A 25,729-nucleotide genomic window follows, 5' to 3' on the forward strand; every position below is an offset into this window, starting at 1 on the left:
TATTATCAATTTGAACAACCCAAATAGTATACTGAATAAGGTTCTTACATTTACAGATCTTGTAAATAAACATTTGTCTTAAATCCCAGAGAATTGCAAGCAAAACCTGTTTAAGTTAGTACCCTTTTACTATCAGTCTGACTGATTGATGAAAATGTTTTCCAGTGATCCATATTTATCAAGTAGTCACTACTATGCCATGAAGGACGGAAAGGCGATACTGATGGCTACCTCAACAGCCAGTTGCTACTGTGTACGTTTAGGAGTCTACACCACCGTTTCTAAGAACAAAACAAATAGGCACTTGGAGAGGAGACCATAATTAGAAAAAAAATTGTCCAGTTCTTAGCTGAACTAATAAGCACTTTGAGTAACTTTCTCAAAAAACAATAGTAGGTTTTTTCCTTCTCCTACTTAGGGAATCACTGCGCTTCAAGAAACCTGTATCTTTAATTTTACTGTAACATACACGTGTAAGATAATTCTGTAACTTCCATTCTTTTGCAAGTTATAATATACTGATCACTGGCATTGCCTTAAGGTGAAAAAAAAAATCAAGTAAATCTTAGAGCAAAGTTAACATTTTATTAGTCTTAGCTATTTCAATTTCTTTCACATTCTAAATGAGAAAAATTACATTATCCTAATATTTTAAAATATCACTTAAAATACACGGTCCTTTTGATAAAGAGAAAAATGAGAGCATTTCTATAGTATTAAAGCAAAACACTGAAACAGAGGCATGAATGAATAAAATGTTAACTTAAATCTAAGATTTTTTGAAAAATATGATAGCTTCTTTTTCTACAATGAAATTGGGAGAGCACAGACTTCCTTTCAGTCCCATAAAGGTTTCAGCCAAGTGGATCTCTGTAGGCATTTTAAGTTCTCAATGTAGTAATGATCCAAATTACTTATTAGTTGATATTAGCAGAATACGATCTTGTTCTGTAGTATAAAATAAACCGAGGTGCTAACTACGAAGCACGCACACACGCCTGCATCTTACCTTGGCACACTGCATGTGATTGCAGCCCTCATTCTTCTGTATTGGAGACTTACAGTTCGCACAAGGCTTGGAGTTGGTTAACAGCCACAGACAATTGGCAGCATCCTCATAGGCTTCGCTGACTCCAACAACTTTGAGGTATTGAACACAGACATCAGAACACATGATTTGAGACACAATTCCAGGTGAGAGAGAACTAGACTTTTCTTTTCAGGCTGTTTCTCCATTGTAATCATGTATTTATATTTCCTATTAGCGTCTATTGAAAACTGCTTCATCTTCAATAGTATACAAGGAGTTCTGTTCCAAAATTTTTAGAAAACCCACTTGAAAAGAAATGTCTCTGTAAATCTATACAAATAAGCTGGGGAAGAACCAAAGTGATTCGTTTTGTTTTTAAAAGAGTATGCACTTTGTTTAAAGTGACTACTACAATTCAAAAAAATCATGGAAAGAATGATTACCTTACAATAGTGGTTTTCAACTTGGCGGTCAAATGACCCTTTCATGGGGGTCGCCTAAGACCATCAGAAAAACGTATTTTGAATGGCCTTAGGAACTGGGACACTCACTGCTGCTCTACCTGTCTCCAGGTGGGTCTGCCCACAGGTAGGCATGCCACATACAAGTGCCCAGAACTGTATTAAAAGGTCACAGCATTAGGAAGGTTAAAGACCACTGTATTAGACTATAAATTTCTTTCTACTGTAATTTTTTTTAGGCCTTTATATTTATGTTTTGCCAGCATGTATGTACCTCCCTGGAGCCTGCAGATGTCAGAAAAGAGGGTTGCAACCCTTGGAACTGGAGTTGCAGGTGTTGTGAGTTACCTTGTGAGTTTGAGAACCAAATCCAGAACCTCTGCAGAAGCAAAAAGTGTTCCTAACCACTGACCCATCTCTCCAGCCCCTAAACTATAATTTCTTAAAACAGATTAGTTGCAAACAAAGTTAAAAGGAATTCTCAGTAGAAAGCATTAACACCACTATCTGTTCTGAGACAGCATACGATGCACAGTCCAGACACTCAGCCTCCAGTGCTGCAATTCATCTTCTTCTTTTAAAATCTATGGTTATTTCAGATAAACAGATGCAGTGGAATATGCCTACAACTACGCATCACCTCTCCAGATCTGTTCCTCTTTATTTACCCTTGCTGTGAGCCATCTAGAGAGTTCAGTCTCAGTCTCTGAGGAGGACTGGCTTCAGTTCCCTCTGGCTAGCTCACTCTAGCACATCACTAATTCCACGCTTGCTCTTTGTTTCCTCTCTATCCCCACGTTTTTGTTGTTTTAGTGAAGGCCCTCCATATGTCTTGCCTAGATGACCCTTCTTCCCTGTTCCTTCTCCCTTCTACTCTCAATAATACTGCCTACACAGTGGTCTTTTGAAAAAATTATGCTTAAGATCTTTCATTTGCTTCCCTCTGACAGAGAGCTACAAGATAAAACCAAATCACTTTAGTAAGCAGTGTGAAGGCCTTCATGACCTGACTCATTCCTTAACTTGGCAAGCTTCTCCTAGGTTAGGGATGTGTGGCTCAGTACTTGTCCCATAACAACTTTATAAGTTTCTTCTTAAATTCAATTTACTGTTATAATTTGAGATCTGTAATCTTAAGAAATGCCATAGTTTTTAAAGAGTCTAATTTTAACTGCCCCCTAGCAATTTGAAAAGTAAAATTTTAATTTTGTTTTTCCTGTAAAAACGACAGGAATCTTTAGGTTTTGTTTTCTTTTCTTCCTCTAACTGCACTGGGAAGTCTTACTTCTTCTGCAGTGAAAATGAGGTCAGGAAAGTCACTTAAGAATTATTCTAAGTGGCCCACCCAAGTCAAGGCTCTGATTGCATGCGCTTTCTAAAAGAAGGTATAGTAAGGTTTCAGCTGTACTGTCCAAAGCAAGGGAGAAACCAGACTGTTTTTTAAAAGGAACATTTACCCAATCCTCAGGTATAATAAAGAAAGGAGGACAGAGGTTGGAGGTGACTGGCCTGTAGGAAGTGGCTCTGTATGTGAACCAGAGGGGTGGGGTATTAGGAGTAGCTTCCATGGAACCTAACAGCAGACAGGGGCTAGCTGTCTTGCTGTCCTGACCCTGAAAGCTATCTATATATGTTTGTATCCACAACACTGCAGCCCCTGTTTTTGGCTGTAAAAATACTGGCTTTTAATTCTCATAGCAAAAAGAAGCAACAGCAGTAGTGAGGTGACTGGGCCATGTCAGTTTCTACATAGGAAAAAATGGCTGGTGGGGAGAAGACATCTGAGAATGTGAGCAGGAACTCAGTATAGCAGTGTGGTCGAGCTGTGGATGCAATGCTGTAAAGCCTAAACATATTTAAAACACCTCATTCTTGTTGAAAAGAAGGGGCCTTTCTTCTCTTTTCAACATCAACATTATTTTTAGTTTAGAGGCTCTAGCATATTCTTATGATCCGTATTGTTCATTGTTATAATAAAGAAAGCACAAAGCCACTGAAACAAAGCTGCTGTGTGATGCACAACATAACGCTGTTCTTCTGCTCTTGGAGAGAAGGCTCGCTTCTAACTGCATTCTAGGAGGTTATACAATGGCAATGACACTTAGGAATGGACCAACTGCTACCACGATGAAACCTCTGGGGAAATGCATTCACACTCAGGGCTCTGAATCTGCTCTCTGCACATCCACGTCTTTGAACTCATCCTTCTGAACACTTGTGATGCATTCCTGTTCAGGGAGTCTTCTTACCCATGCTGACTTTCAAACGCTTCCACTCAGCGCAGTTACATGTCTAATACAGCTTGATCTTGTTTTCTTAAGAATTTGATGTGTGCACATCTCATGGTAAGAAATATAAGCTTCATTTAATAGTGTCAGAGCATAGCAGAACCTAAGCTGGTTTAGTTAACCCAAAATGTATACAGCTGGTGCACACATACATGCACATCTCTCCATATGCACTTGCATACAGACTAAGGCACATACACATACTTGAAAGCTGATCCCTCCCAACTCCCTGGAAACAGGGCTTCTCTGTGCAGCCTTGGCTTTCTTGGACTGGCTTTGTAGACCAGGGCAGTCTCAAACTGACCACACTCCCCCTGCCTCTGCCTCCCTGAGTGCTGGGATTATAGGCATGCACTACCATGCCTGGCTTGGAAGCTGCTTTTAAAGACTGGCTTTTAATTAATCGTTTGAATTCTGTTCTATCATCAGTCATTTAGAGAATATATAAGTGGTCTGCTAAATTTTAAATTTACCATTTTATTATAGACAATATATACCCACTTCTTGCTCTGATTAAATTCAACAGAATCAATTTAGTACTTTAAAAGACTAATTGGGAGCCGGGCGTGGTGGCGCATGCCTTTAATCCCAGCACTTGGGAGGCAGAGGCAGGCGGATCGCTGTGAGAGGCCAGCCTGGTCTACAAATTGAGTCCAGGACAGACAAGGCTACACAGAGAAACCCTGTCTCAAACAAACAAACAAACAAACAAACAAACAAACAAAAGTCTAATTGGGGCTGGAGAGATGGCTCAGTGGGTAAGAGCACTGCCTACTCTTCCAAAGGACCTGGGTTCAATTCCCAGCACTCACATAGCAGCTCACAACTGTCTGTAACTCTATGATTTGACACTCTCACACCAATGCACATAAATTAAAGTTAAATTAAATGTAAAAAAAAAAAAAAAAAAGACCAATCAATTGTTTATATAGAATCCTCTGAACTGATTTTTAGTATATTTCTAACACTTTCTCCTCACTCATTTGATTGTTTCACTTCTTTTGAATTTCACCACTAAAGGACTAGAAAATTGGGTCCAAGGTGGCGGGAGAGGGGGAACCTCATGAACTTATAAATTTGGTAAAAAAAAATGCTTATGAGAGCTGAGTGTGGTGATGTGCCTGAACCTCAGCTACTTAGGCTGAGGCAGGAAGAGCATCAGCGTCAAGTCAGCCGGGATAAGTTGGCAAAAAATTGTCTTTAAAATGCTTATGTGGGGGCTGGAGGGATGGCTGCACTTCCAGAGGTCCTGAGTTCAATTCCCAGCAACCACATGGTGGCTCACAACCATCTATAATGGGGTTTGGTGCCCTCTTCTGTCATACATATAAATAGAACACTCATATAAATAAATACATATTTTAAAAAATGCTTATGTGAATGTTCTTATGTTTCTTGGTTTGCGATGAAAAGTACTTGCTATACAAAGCCCTATGTAAACTTATAATGACATTTCCTTACTTTTCTTCTTCAGGATATCATTTTTACACATTTAGTGACTGAGTTCTCCTTTAGTATTAGAATTGCTCGCTATCGTACACTTTAAGCCTCAACTTCATAGGTTTGTGTAGAGTGGTCTGCAAGTGACCCTTGAATGTGGCACAAGTGTAGTGAGCCAACTCCTGGGCTTCTCTTGGAACCTGGGACTTTCAGTGCCACCTTGGCGTTGGTTCTTCTCTGTTAGGTAATCCCAGGTGAAAAATTTTTCCATCTTTCTGAATCAGAATCTTGTTGGACAACTCAAAGGTAAAATTTATCATGTACCCCACTTGCAAATCTCACATTTTCTTGTTCCTCTTACCACAGGACCCTGATCATGTGTCAGGGTATTCATATTTTCCAAGCTCACCAGTGCCCTCTTCTCAAGCCAGGGATCTTACCTCTCCTTCCACAGTAGAAACTTATCTGCGGGCCTGGAGTAATTGACCCAGCTTTAATATGGTAAGGGGCCGTGTTGTGCTGTCCTAACTGAAACACAGACTCTGGAGGAAGGCAATTCAGGAGGAAGATGAAATGTACAAGGTTCTAGGAACTCCTGAACGTTACAAGATTCCCAAGGCCCTGTCCTCGAGGTTATATTAGAGTAAAAACTATTGGGGAGAAGACTCTCCAGGCAGCTGAGCTGTCTCCAAGCTACTCAGGAACTCCAGGAACATAGCTTTTAAGTCATCATAAGCTGGAGCAAACTTTCTCATATATACCCACATATATATGTATGTATGTATGTGTATGTGTGTGTGTGTGTATATATTATTTGCCTTTAGCCCTCCATGCTCCTGTAAGTAACCCCCTCCCCAAACCAAACCAAACCAAAACTAAAACACTGGTTCACTAAGCTAGACTGGGTGGAAATGTTTCTTTGGTCTGTCACAGATGCCCTCTCTGGGCTGAATAGACATCTGTTTATATCTTCCCAGGAAACATTATACAACAAGTAATACCAATTACAAATCCCCAAATAGTAACTAATCAAGAAAGCAGAAGAGTTGTATGACAAAAACTTGAAGACATTGAAGAAAGACATAGAAGATATCAGAAGAAGATCTCCCATGCTCCTGTATCAGTAGGATTAATACAGTAAAAATGGCCATTCTACCAAAAGCATCGACAGAGTCAATGCAACCTCCCATTAAAATTCCAATGCAATTCTTCACAGATCTTGAAAGGACAATTTTCAGCTTCATATGAAGTACATATACACACAAAACCCAGGACAGCTAAAACAATCCTGAATAACAAGAGAACTCCTGGAGGTATCCCCATTTCTAATCTCAAGTTGCACCACAGAGCTATAATAATAGTAATAATAATAACAATAACAATAATAATAGCACAGTATTGGCCCCCAAACAGATATGTTGATCAATGGAATTGAATTTAAAGACCCAGACATAAAACCACATACCTATGGACACCTGATTTTGACAAAGAAGGTAAAAATACATTCTGGGAAAAGGATAGCACATCACCAAACAATACTGGTTAAACTATGTGAGTGAAGGTCAGAAAGCTAAATGAGCTGGTTACACAATGGATTACATGGCATTTCCTGGGACGGAGCCTATTTGCATTTAATAAAGAAGACAAAGTAACAATAGTATCCACCCAGGTACAGTGTGATGAACCCACGCACTTACGGGGCAATCACTTACAGGAGCATAGGTGACAAAGCATAGGTGCAAAGGCAGCTGTGTCACCTGAAAGGCCCGGCAGGCATGGGTGATGACTCAAGAAAGCTGCATCCCAACTTCCATTGCACAAGGAACATGCAACATTCCCTCCAAGTTTGCTGTGGTGGTCTCAATCAGCAATGTTTCCTTCATGGCACTGTTTTGGGAGGCTTAGCTAGTGGGGCCTTGCTAGAGGAAGTTGTCACTGGGGCAGGCTTTGAGACCTTAAGGCCTTGTCCTATTCCCAGTTCATTCTCTTTGCTTCATGCGTTGACAGGATGCAAACTGAGCTTGGTGCTCCAGCTGCCATGTCTGGTGGTGCTAGCTGACATGATATGCCATTATGCACATTTAGCTCTCTGGAACCCTAAGCACAAATAAACTTTTCATTCTCTTGCTTGCTCAAGGTGCTTTATCACAGCAATAGAAAGCAACTAAAATATTTAAAAATACTTTCCCAATACTTTCTTTACATATCAAACCACATATTTAGTCCATCTGCTCTTTTAGAATAAATACTATGCTAGACTAATTACATCTTGTAGCATAGCAATCTGCTAGGCAACTAGGAAGCATGCTAGATTTAAAACAACGACACTGAATTTTCTTTAAACTCTCTTGTCCACTTAAGCCTACTTGAATCACTCATCTTGGTAAGCCTTCACAGCCTCTCCTGAGGATGCAGTAGTCTCAGATAGGATGCTCTCAACTCCTACCATGTCACCTACACCACGGCTTGAGCAGCCTAAGTAAGCATCTCACAGTCATCAGTCTACTAACCCTCCTTTCAGTATGGTTGCTGGGAACTGAACTCAGGACTTTTGGAAGAGCAAGCAGTGCCCTTAACCTGAGCCATCTCTCCAGCTCTAAATTTTATATTCTAACACAAACAGTACTTAAATAAGGAAGACCTCACTTAAAATAAACAACCCACTAACTTTTCTACCAAGCTTGAGGCAAATAATTCTAGAATTCCACTGGACATCTCCAACCATTTATCCTCCAACTACCACACATTATCAAGGGACATTCTTTTTCTTTTATCTGAACTTGCTAATTCTGACTAATGGTATAATGATCTATCTTATGACATAAATTTAAAACCTCAACTTGTCACCCACTGGTTTATCTGCCCTTCAGGATACTCTTTTACAGTTATTAGCTCTTCTGATAAAAATATTAATAAATATATGTCTCCACTTAAACAATGCTTATTCTATTAAGAAGTAAGTGACATTCCAACTTAACAAGCAACACGAACTTCAGGAATCTACAATATCAATGGCATTGGGAAATTCTCCCCCATACACAAGTCCAAAGGTCTCAGGGCTGCCAGTCTATTTCTGCAAGTGACACTTCTGATGCAAGCATACATGCCTACACCTTTGCCTCTGCAGAGAAGCCCACACTCAATTCATAGTTCATTACCTTCAGGAAGACCCTGTGATGCTCTTTCTCCCTTCAATCCCAGTTAGTTGTTCTCATGTTTACTTACCTGTATGTTATCATATGCTACGTAATAATATGATAGCTTCTCCTAGACTCTGCCCTCCCTACAGGCTGATGTCATATTTACTAAATACTTTGCTCTGTGAAGTATAGGTTCACCAAGTGAATTCTTGATCCTGATTTGCAACACCTCAAACTAACTCCGTTTTCTGAAACATGTAAGAAGACCCTCACTATATCTTGGCTTACATAATTTTCAAAGAAAATATATTTATTTGTTAAATATGGGAATTGCTATTGGAAAGAATATAAAAAAGGAATCCTTCAGAAATTCAAATCTATTCTATCACTTGACATATGCCCTATGTCACACTCAATCCAAGTGTCATGTTATCTGTAAAATGGGATTGCTAACATCACTTCATATCCTTTTATGACAGAGCAGAGATAATGTATTTATACAAGTCTCAGTATCTGAATCAACTAAGCAGAGCTCACAGAGATGGAAGTGGCAAGCATGGGGCTTGCATGGGTCTGCGCCAGGTGCCCTGCATGCACACTGTGGTTGTGTAGCTTAGGTGTTTTGAGAGTGGGTGTCTCTGACTCTTTTCCTCCTACTGGTTTGCCCTCTCCTGCCTTGACACAAAGGCTTTTGTCCTGTCTTACTGTACTTGTGTGTTGTGTCAGGCTTTCTCTTGGAGGCCTGCTCGTTTCTGACAGGAAATGGGGGGAAGAAGGAAGGTGAGGCGGGGAGGCTGCGCGGAGAGGACGAGGGGAAACTGTGGTCGGCATGTACTGTATGACAGAATCTATTTTCATAAAAAAGAAAAAAAATGGAAAAAAAGGAAACCTCAATGTTTAAATAGATAAAACTGCATAGTAGCAAGAAATTAATTTCTTCTATTCATCATTGCAAGTCTTAGGGAAATAAGCTTTTTCTTACTACAGACCATAAATTTTGTCCTGTAAAGTAGGGTTCCTCATGGGAGGGTTAAACACGACCCTTAGTTGCACCGGAGGCAATTTGTTACAAGAGAAGAGATCCCTGGGATTTTGCTCTGTCTTTTGTCACCTCCAAAGGGATCTAAGTGAGAGGCCATGCTAAACATGAGGTCTGGCATTAGTAAAATTAAAAATTCCTCTTAAATGAAGATATGAGGAATATGCCTATCTTTTGAATGTCTATAGGAAATATGCAGCCCAGCTATATAAAATTTCCACTTACGTTCTTCTGGCTTCATTTCAGTTATTTTTTGTAGCCAATTTTTCCATGTTTGGCAGTCACAAGGCTCGTGGGCTTCACCAAGGCACTCCCTAAGAAAAGAACCCAGAAAAGCCATTGAAAATTATTCCTCGTCTCTATCTGGATGAAAAACATGGATGGTAAATATGCATCCAGTTTTAAAATTGAAAAAACTAAGGTACAAATGAGATATGAAGCATTTCAAAAGAGAATTTGAAAATGAGAGTCCAAAGCTAGACAACTTCAGTCCAATTTTTAAAAACCAGAATGGTTATACATTTTTAAAGTTCCATTTAAATTATCTAGCATAACTTAAGTTTGCAGATTTGGGAGCTACAAAACCCCTTTATTAACTGGTTTTTGGCCTTATTCAGACTCCTACTTCTTGCTACTTGAGGTATGTTCTTTGTTAGCAGCACTGCCATTGTCTTAGAGGCTTGTCGGAGCTGGAGAACAGGTCTGACAAGATGTGCAGACTGCCATGTGACCCTCCTTTATTTTATAGTCTGAGAAGCACTCTTGTAAATAACTGTTCTGGTTTGATCTACCTGTGTCCACTCACTGCAGCCTGCAATGCTGAGGTTACAGACCCAGCAAGCACTTTTTTATATTTATTTCCAAATTCTCTGGTAACTGCCAGTTCAGTCAACCAAAAGTTACTTTTACAGAATTTCAGAAATTAGATATAAGTAACTGAAAACATCAACTTACCATTTGTAACTCAATTAGGTATATTTTCTTTCTATGACTATATTAGAATCCTAAACCATTTATAAAATTACACATTTTGATTCACCATGGTGCTATACTGTGTACTAGAAAGTGTCATAAGGGAGAGAAACTACAAATTTGGACATATTAGAGCCACCGCTACCATCTTCTTAGATAAAGATCTTATTTGTAATGGTTAAGTTTGTTTTGTTGATAAATAAGAGATAATATTTCACTATATTAAAAATGTGCTGGCACTGATTTTACTTCATACTTCATAATTAATAACAAAAACTGAAATAACAAGTATTGGTGAGAACTTAAAAAACTGGAACCTTTAGGCACTACTGAGATGTAGAAATGCTAATGCTGATGTCTGGAGAACCACATGGTGGTTCTCTATAAAGTGAAGCAGAGTTATCATCGGACTCAGTACTATTTCAGTCAGGAACTGTGTTATTATTTGCTTCTCCACTGTGACAAAGCACCACCATGACAGAAGTACCTTAGGGATGGTTAGGCCTAACTCCAGCTCATGGTTTAAGCAGGGAATGCATCCTCTTGGAAGGGAAGGCATGGTGGCTGGATCTTGCCTGTTACACAGCAGCAGCTCACTCCCCAAGCTAGGGCTCACTTCTCAGAGGCTCTACAATACTCCTAAGCTAGGGCTCAGGCTCTCACTAAGGCTCACTTCTCAGAGGCTCTACAACACTCCCAAGCTAGGACCTACTTCTCAGAGGCTCTACAACACTCCCAAGCTAGGACCCACTTCTCAGAGGTTCTACAGTGCGTCAGCTTAGGACCAAGCGCTCTGACAAATGACTTCCATGCTGTTAAGGGAAATAAGCCAGATTTAAGAAGAAAGATAAAAACTGCAGGACTTCACTGCTACTAAATGTAGAGTAGGTTAATTCACAGAGAACGAAACACAGCAACAATTATCAGTGGTTGCTGGGGAGAGGAAGAGGAAGAACAGCTGTTTCAAGGTCACAGAGTCTCTGGAGATCTTGAAAAAGTTTTGAAAAAGGTAAGAGGTGAGGCTGGGCATGGTAGTGACACCTTTAATGCCAACATTCAGGAGGCAGAGGGAGAGGCAGGAGGATCTCTGAGACTTTAAGGCCAGCCTGCTCTACAGAATGAGTTCCAACACAGCCAGGGCTACAGAGAAACCCTGTCTCATAAACCACCCAACCACCCACCCACCAATCAGGTGAGATGTGGTAGTGGTACTTAGTAGCAATTTGATACCCAAAAACCTTTGGTTGCATAAAAACAGAAGTGCATGTGTTATATGGTCTTGAGGTGCAGACATAGATCTGTGATCAGTGCAAACTTTTACAGACTTTCACCTCTGTTAGCACAAAGAAGTACATGCTATAGCCATGGATAAAAGCAGTGTTCCTAATTGGTGTTTGAGAATTCATGTGGGAATGCAGAATCTACACTTCACACCATTCATTAAAAAAAAAAAAAAGCCTTGTTAATTATATCTCAAAGAAGCAAGAAAAAAAAAAAATCCTAGGATGCAGAAAAAAAAAAAAAAAAGGTTATACATTTGTAGCAACAGAAAGAAATGAGTGGAATCCATAAATATGTTAGTTTCTTTAAGTTTTCTTCCCCACTCCTGGAGATTAAACAGCATATTCACTGTCATATCTTAGAAGAATTAATAATAGTATTTTGGTCCTGTTGTCAGAATATGTCCTGAGAGGAAAAAGAAAGCCATGGAGGAAAAACTCAATGCTTTCAAATAGAATCTAGAAAAATAAAACATTTCTTCCAAAGGCTATAACTGTTTATCAATGTGCAGGGCTCTAAGGCTGTAGCATTAGACAGTGACAGAAGCTCTTTCTTTCCAGACTCTCACAGGACACAGGCTTGCGGCTGCTTCAGGCACCAGCCCAGCCAGCAGGACTGTGATAACAGCTTGGAGGTTTCCTGTGAGTACTGAGAGTGGGTGTAAGCGGAGTCACTTGTAGAAAGCTACAACAAGGGCTGCAACACAAAGTAAAAAGTGAGCCACAGTTGCTATTTAATGCTGTCATGCGCACAGAGCATCAGAGAAGAGGTTTGGACTTCAAAGGATTATAAAAATGGCTTCTAGATGGAGTAGCTGGGTGGTAATCTAGGTTGCCTAAGTAGTGCTGCTGGTATTATAAATTACGTGCTTTACGACTTTTTTCTTCTTCTGAGATGTAGTTTTGTTGTATAACTGGCTGGCTTCAAACCTGTGATCCCTATGTCTCAGTCTCCTAAGTTTACAAGGAGGCACTACCCCATCTTGCTCCCCCGAAAAGTTTTAATTGGTGACTGCTGTCTGCTATCTATTGAAACTGTATCTCAAGATGTCCACAGAATACGGTGCAGATGAGAATCTTGGCTAGAGATGTCAATGGGATTGATCTACCCATGGAAGTGTACAGGTAAGAGGCTATAAAGAAAAATGTGCTTGTTTATCAAGCCTTCACTCTTGGATGCTAACATAAGATCAGCAAAACAACAAGCGGCCCTTTCTCGAAGATGTGACAATATGTACAACTCTTGGTAGGAAAAAGGCTCTGAAAAAGGAAAAACCAAAAACTCTCTCAAGAAGTTAGAAGTTTCAGTTATGTTATTACAGAACCCTACTAATCACCTATGCTGACTGAATTTAGGAAGAATCATCATTTTTATAATTATTTGCTTTTGCTAGAGTTATTTAGGCAATGTCCTAAATAACTGCACGCAGGCCAGAGCTTGCCACTGGGTACCTTCTGCTATCAGTGTCCACTTTATTCCTCTGAGGCAGGCTCTCTTACTAAAGCATGAGCAGTGCTAGGTCACAGGCACACAGCACCACCGTTGGCTTCCATTTGGTGTTGGGTACCTGACACAGGTCCTCATGCTTGTGAAGCAAACGCTTTGCCCAGGGAGCCATCTCTCCAGTCCGGACTTATTTTCATATCAACTGTTTGATATTGGTGTTACCTACCCCATCTTACATTCAGAGTGGTTCAGCATTCTGTCAAAAGTCATAAAACTGGCAAGTGCTTAAAGTTTGGCTCTGGAACTCTTGCTGGTGAGAAGGCTTCTGTTTCCCTGTTGCACTCTAATGCCCAGTAAGCCATCTGTTCCAGGAGTCCATTTTTAACCCAAGCTTCCCGCTGCTGCCATTAGGAAGACTGAAAAGGTATAAATTACTTAAGTCAGTGAGTCTCAACCTCTGGGCTGAAAACCCTTTCACAGGGGTCACTTACGACCATCGGAAAACATACTTCTGAGGGTCTTAGGGACTGAGACACTGCTCCTCTATCTGTCTCTAAGCGGGTCTGCGCACATGCAGACACACCCACATACGAGTGCCCTGAAGTGTGTGTGTGAAAAGGCCACAGCACTAGGAAGGCTGAGAACTGCTGTAATCGACGATGCTTATTTATCACTGAAGCACATCATGAGGTGCTGGCAGTGGTAAGGCTTGCTTGCATGCAGGCTCTGTGACTCCTAGAATACTAATATGTACTTTACTGAAATGCAATAAGTTGAACTGAAAAGAGTAATTAAATATTTTAGCAATGATTGAGATTCACTAAATTAAAAAAAAAATCTGTTTTTCTGGGTTGTAAAGACCTGGGAAATGTTGCTAGTCACCATGACTCTGACACAGTCGGAGATTGTGAATTGGGAAAACCCATTCTTTCCATAGGTGGAGCTGCTAACGTACAAGAGAATTATATGTCATTATTTTATCCCTCCAAAAGGATGGCTTTAGTTTATTCAGAGGACTTTTAAAGATTCTTCTTGACTATGATGTCTCTAGAGAAAGATGACTCATAAACTATTCCTTACTGTAATTAAGGTTCATGATCCTAAGGATGATAGCACATGTGTGCAATCTCAGTAAATAAATATCCATTGCCACACAATTAGGTTAAAAATCCTACCACATTATTATTTAGAATATCTTCCCAGTAATATTTAATCTTTGTTTTGTTGGGACTGTGCATTGAGCCTAGGATCGCCTGCATAGTAGGTAAATGATCTACCGCTCAGCTACATGCCCCAGCCCTTCCCAGGAAACTTGAGCAAATTACTCTAAGGTGCATTTAACTGTATATTGACTTACAGGATAACTTTCCAAGTTAAGTGTCCAGATTTCAGTGCAAAACCTGTGATGTGGAGCAAGACAAGAGAATTGCATGCACACGATGTAAAAGTTCTGGTCTTGATAGATGTGGATGGTGGTGGTCAAGAAATACCTCTGGCAATGAATCTTTCAATGTCTCATCTAAGATAAGACAGACGCTGTGCTAGTTCAGAGGGCAGAGAAGCTACAGAGTGTCACATTCCATCTAATACAACAAAACAGAGGGGGCCAGTCACTGGTTAAATCAAAGTCCTTCCAATTTTGGATGCCACCTGGAGGCAATTTCACTCAGGTCACAAAAACTCTAACTATAGGGGTTAAGGGGAGAAAGCATTCTAGGTTCAACCATCCTGTGGATTTGATTTGTTTTTGTAATCATTGTAGGGTTCAATAGGTAAAGTGCTTGCTGGCGGGCCTGAGGACCTGAGTTCAGATCCCTAGCACTCTTGTGAAAGGCAGGCGAGAGGCACAACTGTGATGCCAGTGCTGGGAGGCAGAGTCAGGATATGGATTTGCTGGCCACTCTAAACAAAGGAGAGCGCCTGGCTCAGTGGGCGATCCTGTCTCAAAAATCAAGGTAGAGGACGGAGAGCTGGTGACGAAGAGTGCTCTCACTGTTCTTCACAGAATCGTTCTCTCTCACACAGCTTCCTTTCACAAGAGATTTTTGTTTCTTGGTGAAATAAGATTAGAGCATCAGATCTGTGATCCTTTCTACACATAATTTCTGATTTAGTCAAAACATTTATCCCAGATGACTAAGAAGCAAAAGAGTTGTATATTAATACCTATAGTGCCAGGGTAGACTAATAAAGAAATTCAGAAAACTATGTAGCAATCATATAGTTGAGTGGATATCAATGAAAGACAACTAGATTAAATAACCTAAAATTTGAATTTGTCCTTCATAAAATCTAATTTCATTTCATTCACGCCACTGAGTTTTCTTCCCCTTAGGCCTATGTTTAGAAAATGATAATTAAATTGGTGAAGTTCTCTGCTGTCCTCCTGCATAAAAGAAAGAGCAACTGATTGCCAAATACGACTTAAGTCCATGTGGTGTTTCACAGATTACAGACTGGGATGCAATTCAAAACAGAGCCTAAGATCTTGGCCTATTAGCTCCTGGGGATCTTGGTCATTACCAGCCTGATATTTTTGGGCAACAGGATGAGTAAACTGGTACATTTATCCAAATGTTGACATATTTACCTTTAGAGCTGCACTTGTGCGTATGTGCGTGTGCATGGCTTTAGAGTATGGCCTCCCCTCAAACAAGCATACTGCATGGAGCATAGAAAGAGAATGTGAAAAAATACAAGGAAGTAAAGTTCAACCTGCATGGGGAAACCTAGTAAAACCGACCACAGAAATTACAGGGCGTTGGGTAATACTAATCAGAGGCTCTTTTTTTCCTTCAAAACTATCTTTCTGATCTCAGAATATGTAAGTTTTTCTAGGCATTTAAATACTTTGTTTTCCTTCTTTGTAGTGTTTCCAACTAATCCTTTAAAGTCCTATATCTTCCAACCAGGCTTCCTCAACTGAAATAGAAGACTCAGACACTGATTTATTTGACATGTTTTCTGAATTTCCCAGGAATGGTATAAGACTGGCACTGTTCTAGAAGCACAGGAGAGATATGATAGGTGACTTTGTGGACCAGAGATTTTTCTCAAGAAACTGCATAGTGACTTAGAAGAGAAAAAAATCTTTCACTACTTAATATTCATACTTTTCAGCGAATTAGTTGATATCCATCCAAATCCCATTTATCCATGAAAAATAATGCTCATGTGCATTTATGAGCTCATTTTTAATGCTGAAGTTCCATTCTCATCTTTTGTATTAGTGAGGCAGTCAGTAGCATGGTGAATAATAAAAAATGTGAAAGTGTGAAGTTAGAAATTTTTCTTTTAAATGGTTTTGAAATTTACCTTTAAGGGATATGACTAGAACTTCTTGCTGAGATTTTTTTTTTTTTTTTTTTTTTTTTGTATTTTATTTTTTCAGTTGGATTTAGCCAGAAAAGTTGTAATATGGTATTGTTTTCTTAATTACTATATCCAAACTCTGGAAAGCAAACTTTTCTATAGAGGGTGAAACAGTCAATATTTTAACTAAGTGTGTATCAATGGTCTTTATGGTAACACCTCAATTTTGTGCTCATAATTCTGAAACATATACAAATAATACAAATAAACTTGCATGGAAGGGCACAACTGTGTCCCAATAAAATTTCATTCTTAAAACTAGGTCTACATAGTAATTTGCTGACCTCTGATCTCCAACATAGTGTTTTCTGTAGTAACAGCAGGAAATAGACATGGGGTAGAGATGGTTTAACTGTGCCTTTTTACTATTAGTAGCCTATGATTAGATCAACGTAGAAGAAGAGAGTCTTAATCTTAAAATTTTAAGCATATTTAAGGCCATTGGTGAAGGCGCATGATGCCAATCTGACAACCTGTATTTGATCCCTGGAACTCAGAAAGTGCAGGGAAAGAACTGCCTCCTGCGAGCCGCCCTTTCACCTCACATGTGCACCATATATACACTATGTGTATGTCCACACACATACACAATACACACATACAAATAAATTAACCTTAAAAAACTAATTAAATAAAACTACTAATTAAATCTACTCTGAGTAAATGAGAATGCTGATTACTGATAAACATAAGACCAAGTGAGCACTTCCCAATGCTAATCGATCACCAGTTCAACCTTATTTAGCACTTGGGAGGCACTAGAAACTAAGTAAAGCACAGCTATATAAAGCCAGCAGTCACAAGTTCTTAACAAGGACCACGCTTTGTGCTCACCTGAGAACTCGTTTGGGGAGAACCTAAAACCCATACACGTTCAAGTCCAGGATGAAAGTCTGGAAAAGACTGTTTAGTAACCCTAAGCCCCGCTGGCTGAGAATGGCTGCCAAAGGCTGTTTATGAAGACATGTGAAACCACGAACACTTCCTAATCCACAGGAAGCAATCCTGTTACAGAACAAGAAAACAGGCTCTGGAATCAACAGAGGGCTTCCAGTTCCATTTCTGCCATTTCCTAGCTGTACAATACTAAGAAATGTCTCTGAGAATGAGTTTCCTTATGGATAATATGGATACAACAACATGCAATTCAGAGCATTGGGAGAATAATTCAATTACAAAATGTAATCACATTAAAAAGACTCAGCATGATGGAAACATAATTCCCACAACACTCACAAGCTGTTTATTACACATTCCTAAATTACTAAAAATAATATCAAGTACACTGCAACGTAGACACCTGACTTAAAGTTCAAAGTCTTTTTAAAAACTGCCAGCAAGTATTGACCCTGAGCCCAGCCTGCCTTATACTAACCAGCAGAAGAGGTGTCCTTTGCCGCAGTCCACAGCAGGGGCTCTTAGCAAGGGGAAGCTGAGTGTGTCAGAACCAGATGGATTTGACCCCTGTTTTGTTAGTCTGACCGCTCTTTCACAGCCTGCAGTAGGACACCATTTAATGGCAGGATTATTTTCAACAAAGGCCTGTTTAAAAATCATAGTAAGAAAGAAAACAAACAAACAAGACAATTTTAGATGCAAATTCTAAAACAGAGTGTATATCCACAGTTACTAAAAGCACGTAAAAGAATGAAATCAAACACAAGATTTCAGCTTTAAAAAAATACTAAAAATAGGACTGGAAAGTACTGTAAATATTTCAGAAGTGAAAATGTGGCAATTATCTTAGTAATAGAATGATTTTCAAAACTCTTTTTCTTTAATCTAAAAAGAAGGTAAGTGATAACAAAGTAAAAATGAAATCATCTGCATAAAAAATGTCAAACTTAAAAATGGTTTGTTACCTTTATGATTAAATGTAATTTCTAAATGTCATCTTGATAATATAAAAAAATCAGTATTGTAATACTTTCTACATTAGAGAAGGAGGACCTATTTTTTTAAGATTATACAATAGTAGAAAAAAATTTATGCAAAGCAATTGAAATAAAAGTTCTGAGTTATAGACACCAAAGTTTTTTTTTGCATGTTTATTAACTTGTAAATGACAACAGAGGATAGAATAAGTAAAAAATAATTTATTGTATTAAACTATTATTTGGAATAAAAACCATTAATTTCTAAGTTAAAATTTTATTTCTAAATATTCCTCTCAGGAATATAAAATATGGTTGGGGAAAGAGTAGGTACTATATACTTTGAAAGTTATTTTCATCCATCAGTTATAAAAAGGTACAAGCAAATTAATAGAGAGTATCAATAGGGCTTTTAGGAAGTGGCTAGCTTTCATTTTTCCTTTTATATTTATAGAATGCTATTTTGGTTCAAAGTTTTAACTAACACCACCTTTTCTATAGGCAAAAGAGAACATTATTTTGTTTATTAAAATTACACATAGGCTTAATAAACTAATGCCATACCTTAATATCAAACTGCAGGTATCGTTTGTCCATCTCCTTAGAAACGACACTTTCTATGACATCTACAGGCACAAGTTGGAAGCATTCATATGCAGGGCAGAAAATGTTATGGGCTTCACCTTCTTGAATTTTCAGATTTAAAAACCTATTAAAATATCAATTGATAGAAAAAAGGGGAGGATGTAAGTTATTTGTACATTGTAAGCATTTGTTTTTCTTCTTGGAGAATTTTCTAACACCAAGAGCTACATAGTGAGATGGTACATGCTTAGCATGCATGCACCAGTACCTGGGTTATTCTGCAGCTCTCACACTCCCCTAGAAGCTGCACATGGTGTTATAACTGATATTTAAATATCATCTATGTACAAGCAAGAAACAAACTGTTAAAGTCTGGATTTTAATGGATGTTTTTTAAAGACAAGGTGTTACATATCCTAGGAAGGCCTTGAACTTGCTATATAAGTGAGAATGTCCTTAAACTTCTGGTTCTCTTGCCTCATTTGGAAGGAACAAACTGCTTTTCAAAAAGCCAGAATAAAGCATAAATGTATAAATAAAGTATATGTGTTACTGGGATTGCAGGCATGTGCCAGTAGGCCAGGTTTATATGATGCTAAGGTTGAAATTCATGCCAGCTAGCCAAGCATTCTACTGAGATACATTCTTAGCTGTGGGTTATATTTAGCCGTTCTAGAGAGGGGGGGGAAAAAAAAAAAGGAAAGCAGGCAACTACATTACGATTGCCTGGTATCATGATCAACAACTTTGATTTTTCTATTATTTTCTTCCTTTAGTACTACCTATTAATTTCACAGAGCTTAGGAAGAGGGAAATAAAAAAACAAGGGAGACTTATAAAGACTGCATTAGACATAAGCTTAAGCCTTACTATTAGGAAAAATGTCTTTGTGTAGGTGGGAAGAATAACTTCCTTTTCTTTAAGTTGTTGACACAGATGCCTTAAAGCATCTGGCGACAACGATAATGCAGAGGAGACGGGAACAGTGAAATAGATGGAGGGTTTTCAAACTTTATACGGCCTTGTAAAAACTATTCTTTATTAAAATTCAAGTTTTATTTTTCTATACGCTGCTAAATGAGTGTTTTGAAAAGCTTTTTAGGTTTACTTACTGTGTGTGGCGTGGAGCACGCACACCACAGTGTGTATGTAAGGACCAGAGGACAAATTATGGTAGTTATTCCTCTCCTGCTATAATGTGGGTTTGGGGATCAAACTGAGGTCACTAGACTTAGAGGACAAATGCCACTGTTGCTAAGCCATCGACCCCCTAGCCAGACTACTATTAATTTTGGAAGATTAAAAAAAAAAAATCAATATATCAACTACCCAGCTTGTTTTACTGGTGTCTGGTTTGGAGAACTGTCACGGGGCAGGTGAAGAATGCTAAGTAGCTGGGACAATATCAAGGAAAACAGTAAGAATAGAATTTAAATCTTACCAAGACCCTTTTCTGGGTAGTCTCTGCTGAGAATGTGAACAGGTCCTGTGATCCTAGTTCTGTGTGGAAGCTCATTAAAGGCCAGAAAATTCCAGTAATTCCTAGGCAGGGTCAGTTTTCATATAGGAACCAAGTCCAACAACCACAAATGGTGTAGCCTATGTAATTCTTCCTTAAACAATATAGTCAACACTTTGAAAATAAATATCTGAAGAAGATTTTCTGCTCTAGATTTAAGTCAAAGATCGTTTTAGTGTGTGAGTTTGGCCTTTGTGAACTAGTTTACTTGTATTAGTTACACCGACTTGATCCTATTAGACTTAAAAGTATAGTCTATGTGTAAAATATAAAAGAAAACTAGGTATACTTATTTATTCTGACTTTCTGAAAAGCAGTTTGTTCCTTCCAAATGAAATCTTGTTTCACACTGTAGCAGGAAACAAAAGTACAACAAATTAAACTAGTATATAGATCAGTAGGTCTTACATATATTTAGGGGTAAGGAAAGGCTGAGGAGGATGACAGAGAGGCAGAAAGAGACATGCAGGAGAGAGTCAAGGAGAAAGAATAATTTTTAATGCATTTGTGCATATTTGTGTTTGTGTGTGCAGGTACACATAAGTGTGTGTGTGTGTGTGTGTGTGTGTAGGCCAGACAACCTCAGGTGTTATCCTAGAAACACTATCATTCACTCCTTTGAGATAGAGTCTCTTACTGTATTGAACTAGAGTGCTAGTTCTTAGAAAAGAGGCTGGACTGGCTGGCCAAGGAGCACCACGGTTCAGCCTTTTTTGCCTCTAACACTGGGACTGTAAGTGCATGCTGTTATGCCTGATACTTCTCTGTGGGTTCCAGGGAGTGAGCTTGATGCTTGGGCAAGCATTTTCCCACTAAGCTATCTCTCGACCCCAGTGAGTAAATCTGGGAAGCTAGCAGAGATACACATTGCTTTGATTGTAGTGGTAGTTTTAAGGAGTAAATATATGTCTCAGTTTGTGACCTAGTTATTTTAAGTATACAAACTGACACATGCCAATTTTACCACAGCAAAACAGTAAAGCAAAGCAAAACAAACGGCAAGTGCAGAAACTGCCAGGTCTTTACTCTCTCACTCATGTAATGCTCCCCAGATCCTACACTTGGTACCCAAGTATTCCATGGAAAAATAGTATCAAAAATTTTCTTAAACACTGATGACATATTTTGCTTAAATCGTCAAACAAAAGTCTTGTAAGTCCCCAGAGACAGTAAGACAGAGACAGTACTGCTCAGCTATACTGATCTGCATTTGTTTCAAAAACTCTCTCAAAAAGTACAGATAAAAGGTTAACATATAATGAGAATGTATAAATCTAAGAAATATAATAAAAGAGGAAACTAGAAAAAAAACCTAAATAAAATGTCCACTGTTACATACACCCAATCTCTAGGACAGACATGTAACTTCAGATTAACAGAAAAATATTTCAAATATTTTCATTCTTACAGATTTTTCAAGGCTATTTGCTTACTTTAAAAAATACAGAGAGCCGGGCGTGGTGGCGCACGCCTTTAATCCCAGCACTCGGGAGGCAGAGGCAGGCGGATCGCTGTGAGTTCGAGGCCAGCCTGGTCTACAAAGTGAGTCCAGGATGGCCAAGGCTACACAGAGAAACCCTGTCTCGAAAAACCAAAAAAAAAAAAAAAAAAAAAAAAGAAAAGAAAAAGAAATACAGAGACCACAAATACTGAAACTTCTTGAGATATAAGATAGAAATAGATTCTTGGTAGTTATGTGCACACCTAAAATTTATATTATATGTAATATAAATGAACATACTAATGTAATTGTTTAGCTCTATTTTCCTGGATGGCCAAGAGGAAAAACAAAAATATACTTGGTTTGTGTGTGTGTGTGTGTGTGTGTGTGTGTGTGTGTGTGTGTGTGTGTGTGTGTTAAAACAGTTACATTTTAGTGTAACTCAGAAACCATTATTTTAAATAACCCATAGTATTTAACACTGAAAGCAAACAGTTTCATTTCCAAATCAAAAGTGCTCCATGTAGTAAGAGATGAATAAGCTGCTCATGTACTCACGACTCCCAGCAGCCTCTACAGAAGTCATGTCCACAGGGCGTGTCCACTGGGTCTTCAAATACAGAAATACTGCACATACAGATGTCACACTGGAGATGCACAAGAAAAGTGACTTAACAGGGCCATCTTTGAAGAGAAGCAACACACTCATTTTATTCAACAGTTTAATGGCAAAAGTACTGCAGTAATTATAAGTCTTTAAAAAATGTTTCAAAGCTACAAGGTCTGTGAAGAGCGCCTAGCTTGGGCTGAGTAATAAATATGACTGCCTTTTTCTATCTGCCATCTCACTAAGCTTACTTATCAATAAGCACTGTGCATGAGGAAAGGGAAATTTTGGGCTGGGGATGTGGCTCAGTGGCACAGTGCTTTCCTAGCAGGATTCAGCACCTGAGTTCAAGTGCTAGTACTCCCAATCTCACCTCCTCCACCCACCCCCAAAAGTAGCAAAGGAAAGTTTTTCAAGCAAGAAAATCAGATACAAAACTATGGTATCTTCTAACATAATTTAAAGAAGCAAATTTTGTTACAAATGTAAATTACAGAAATAAAATTTTGCTTTCCTAAATGGTTCCTACATAAGACAAAGGGAAATTTTCTTGTTTTTTTCTTTTTCAATACAGAGTTTCTCTGTGCAGTCTTGGCTACCCTAGACTCACTTTGTAGACCAGGCTGGCCTTGAACTCACAGTGATCCACCCTGCCTCTGCCTCCCAAGTGCTGGGATTAAAGGCGTGCACCACCACACCCGGCCCATAGGGAAGTTTTCTTATTCATTACACATTCTGAGAGGCTAAACCATTCAAGCTGCATCATAATCTCCTACAGAGCATACCAGTGGTGTGCTATTTAATCTCACACAAGGGCAGTACTGCTGCTCCCTGTTAAAGGAGAAGCATTTATTAAGGAGATGCACTGAATAAACTCAGAAGCTTCGCTAGAACAAACACATGATCTTTTAAATAAACTGTAAATGCTTTAAAATATTAAAATTCAGCAAATTATTTTAAAATTGTATTTTAGGTTAAGCATGTATACTATATACTAAGTTTAAGTAGCTCAGTATGCTGTATTTAAATACACTGAATACTTTTAGGTGAAAGTACATGGCTTTTCCAAACTGTTTTGAACTGAGAAAATATTTTGCTCTTCAACCTTTAATTCAGAGATCACAAAAGCATTCTAGAGTAGTAAGAATTTACCAAAGCCTGAAAATAATTGACTCTTCAAAGCAAGGTACAAGACTTAGTTACAGTTTTATAGCCAGCCACTCCATGGGACAGTGACACATAGTTTAGAGGTTGAAAGACTAAAGTCATAGCTACGGGAAGTACATTTCAGTCATACCAAAGTGGTCTCTAAATCCCCAGGAGACAGACTGATTTCATCTGGAGAGGTAACAGAAGAGCGCGTGGTCCTTGGAGTCCTTGGGGAAGGAAGCGTGTCCCAGGCATTGTACCCACTTGGTGGTGGAGTTGGCATCTGTATACCTGACCGCTGGCAGCAGCTCTCAGGGTTGGACATCCAAGCTTCAAGTAATTTCTCCCGGTCCCAATCTTTAGGAAAAACAGAACAGATATCTATCAAAACCCAGAAACTATGTTTTGAAATCTACTAAAAATAGAAACAGGATAACGAAAAAGATACATGTTGCCCAAGTTAAAAATCATAGAATTTATATATAATAGTAAACTACAAAGGCATGTCTAGGTGGACTGAAGTTAGTAATATTTTAAAAAGAAATTTAAATTCCTGTTATAAATATCAATGTCTAAAAATGTTTTCAGAATTCCCAGTAATTTCTATTAATATTTTAAGTAGATGTCTCACATCATTTAGAATGTATTAATTTGTGGGTGGGGCGAGTAGAGGTTTAATTAAGCTACTTTTCTCATTTATTTATTAGACTTATTTATTTATTATTTATAGTGTATTCTGTCAGCATGCGTGCCTGTATGCCAGATAAGGGCACTAGATCTCATTATAGATGGTTGTGAATCACCATGTGGTTGCTGGGAATTGAACTCAGGACCTTTAGAAGAAGAGACAATGCTCTTAACCTCTAAGCCATCTCTACAACCTCACTTTTCTCTCTTTTTTGTTTTGTTTTTTGAGACAGGGGTTCTCTGTGTAGCCTTGGCTGCCCTGGACTCACTTTGTAGTCCAGGCTGGTCTCAAACTCACAGCGATCTGCCTGCCTCTGTCTCCCTGAGTACTGGGATTATGGGTAAGCGCCACTGAGCAAGGCCCATTTTTCTCTTTTAACACACACCAAACACCTCCACACACCACACCATACACACACACACACACATAATTTTTTAAAGTTCTACTAGAAACCCTGTAGAAAGTATTGAACGTTGTACTGTAAGGCCACGGCCTTTTCTCTACCATTCTGCTTCTGATTCCCATTTCTTAAGTCCACCGTATCAGAAAACATTGTGTATAATTTCTGTCATTTTCTTAGTGTATCCAGAATCTTACATACAATTATCTCCCTTTTCTTCTTTGTTTTATAAAATTTAAAAAGTTACCTCCTTTTTTAAATGCTTTCCAAGCACTCTGATTTACATTTCAGAAAAAGAGAAAATGTTCCGACACGCTGTATCAGTAGTGGTTCATTACATCCTATAATCACAGATAATAGTGCTGGTGCACATTCAGCGCAAGTTAAATGCACTACAACATTGATCAGGAACATCCAGTCTCCTTGGCAAAGAGAACACTCTAAGCCAAGCTAAACTGACACTCGTGAAACTACTGATTGTATCCTAACGGCAAAGTCAATGAAGTATTAGAAAACACACAGGATGACATAGACCTCAGGACCAACCACTCATCTTACTGTTGCAATAGGAAAGCAGTTCAGCATTATACAAGGTGACTTAGTATTAGAAAACACACAGGATGACATAGACCTCAAGACCAACCACTCATCTTACTGTTGCAATGGGAAAGCAGTCCAGCGTTATACAAGGTGACTTAGTATTAGAAAACACACAGGATGACATAGACCTCAGGACCAACCCCTCATCTTACTGTTGCAATGGGAAAGCAGTCCAGCGTTATACAAGGTGACTTATGACACAACTTTCAAAGAGTACAACGAGTATTGGTATTTCTTTTTAAGACTGAAAAAGTACAGCACATTGAAAAGTGATTCTTGACTTTTTAAAGAGAGGTTAAAAGCAGACTGTTAGCAGAGTGAACAAACAGCTTGAGAACAAGAGAAAATCTTTAGTAGAAATACACTGCTAAAATCAAGCATCACTCTATTCACCAAC

The 25,729-nt window shown here is 38.8% G+C and overlaps 1 protein-coding gene across 3 annotated transcripts in view; it reads right to left on the reverse strand.

Moving 5' to 3' along the window:
• Ankib1 (ankyrin repeat and IBR domain containing 1) overlaps positions 1-25,729 on the reverse strand; it is a 69,712-nt gene that overhangs the window by 16,094 nt on the left and 27,889 nt on the right. For all 3 annotated transcript variants that reach the window (XM_051152002.1, XM_051152001.1, XM_051152000.1), the window contains 6 exons: positions 23,793-24,001; positions 22,447-22,535; positions 18,908-19,052; positions 17,845-18,011; positions 9,624-9,712; positions 1,010-1,140 (listed from right to left, as the gene is read on the reverse strand). In XM_051152002.1, coding sequence (XP_051007959.1) covers positions 1,010-1,140; positions 9,624-9,712; positions 17,845-18,011; positions 18,908-19,052; positions 22,447-22,535; positions 23,793-24,001 — 830 coding nt within the window. The remainder of the gene's footprint in view (positions 1-1,009; positions 1,141-9,623; positions 9,713-17,844; positions 18,012-18,907; positions 19,053-22,446; positions 22,536-23,792; positions 24,002-25,729) is intronic.

The sequence above is a fragment of the Acomys russatus genome, chromosome 10, assembly GCF_903995435.1.
Source record: "Acomys russatus chromosome 10, mAcoRus1.1, whole genome shotgun sequence".
Taxonomy (NCBI): Eukaryota; Metazoa; Chordata; class Mammalia; order Rodentia; family Muridae; genus Acomys; species Acomys russatus.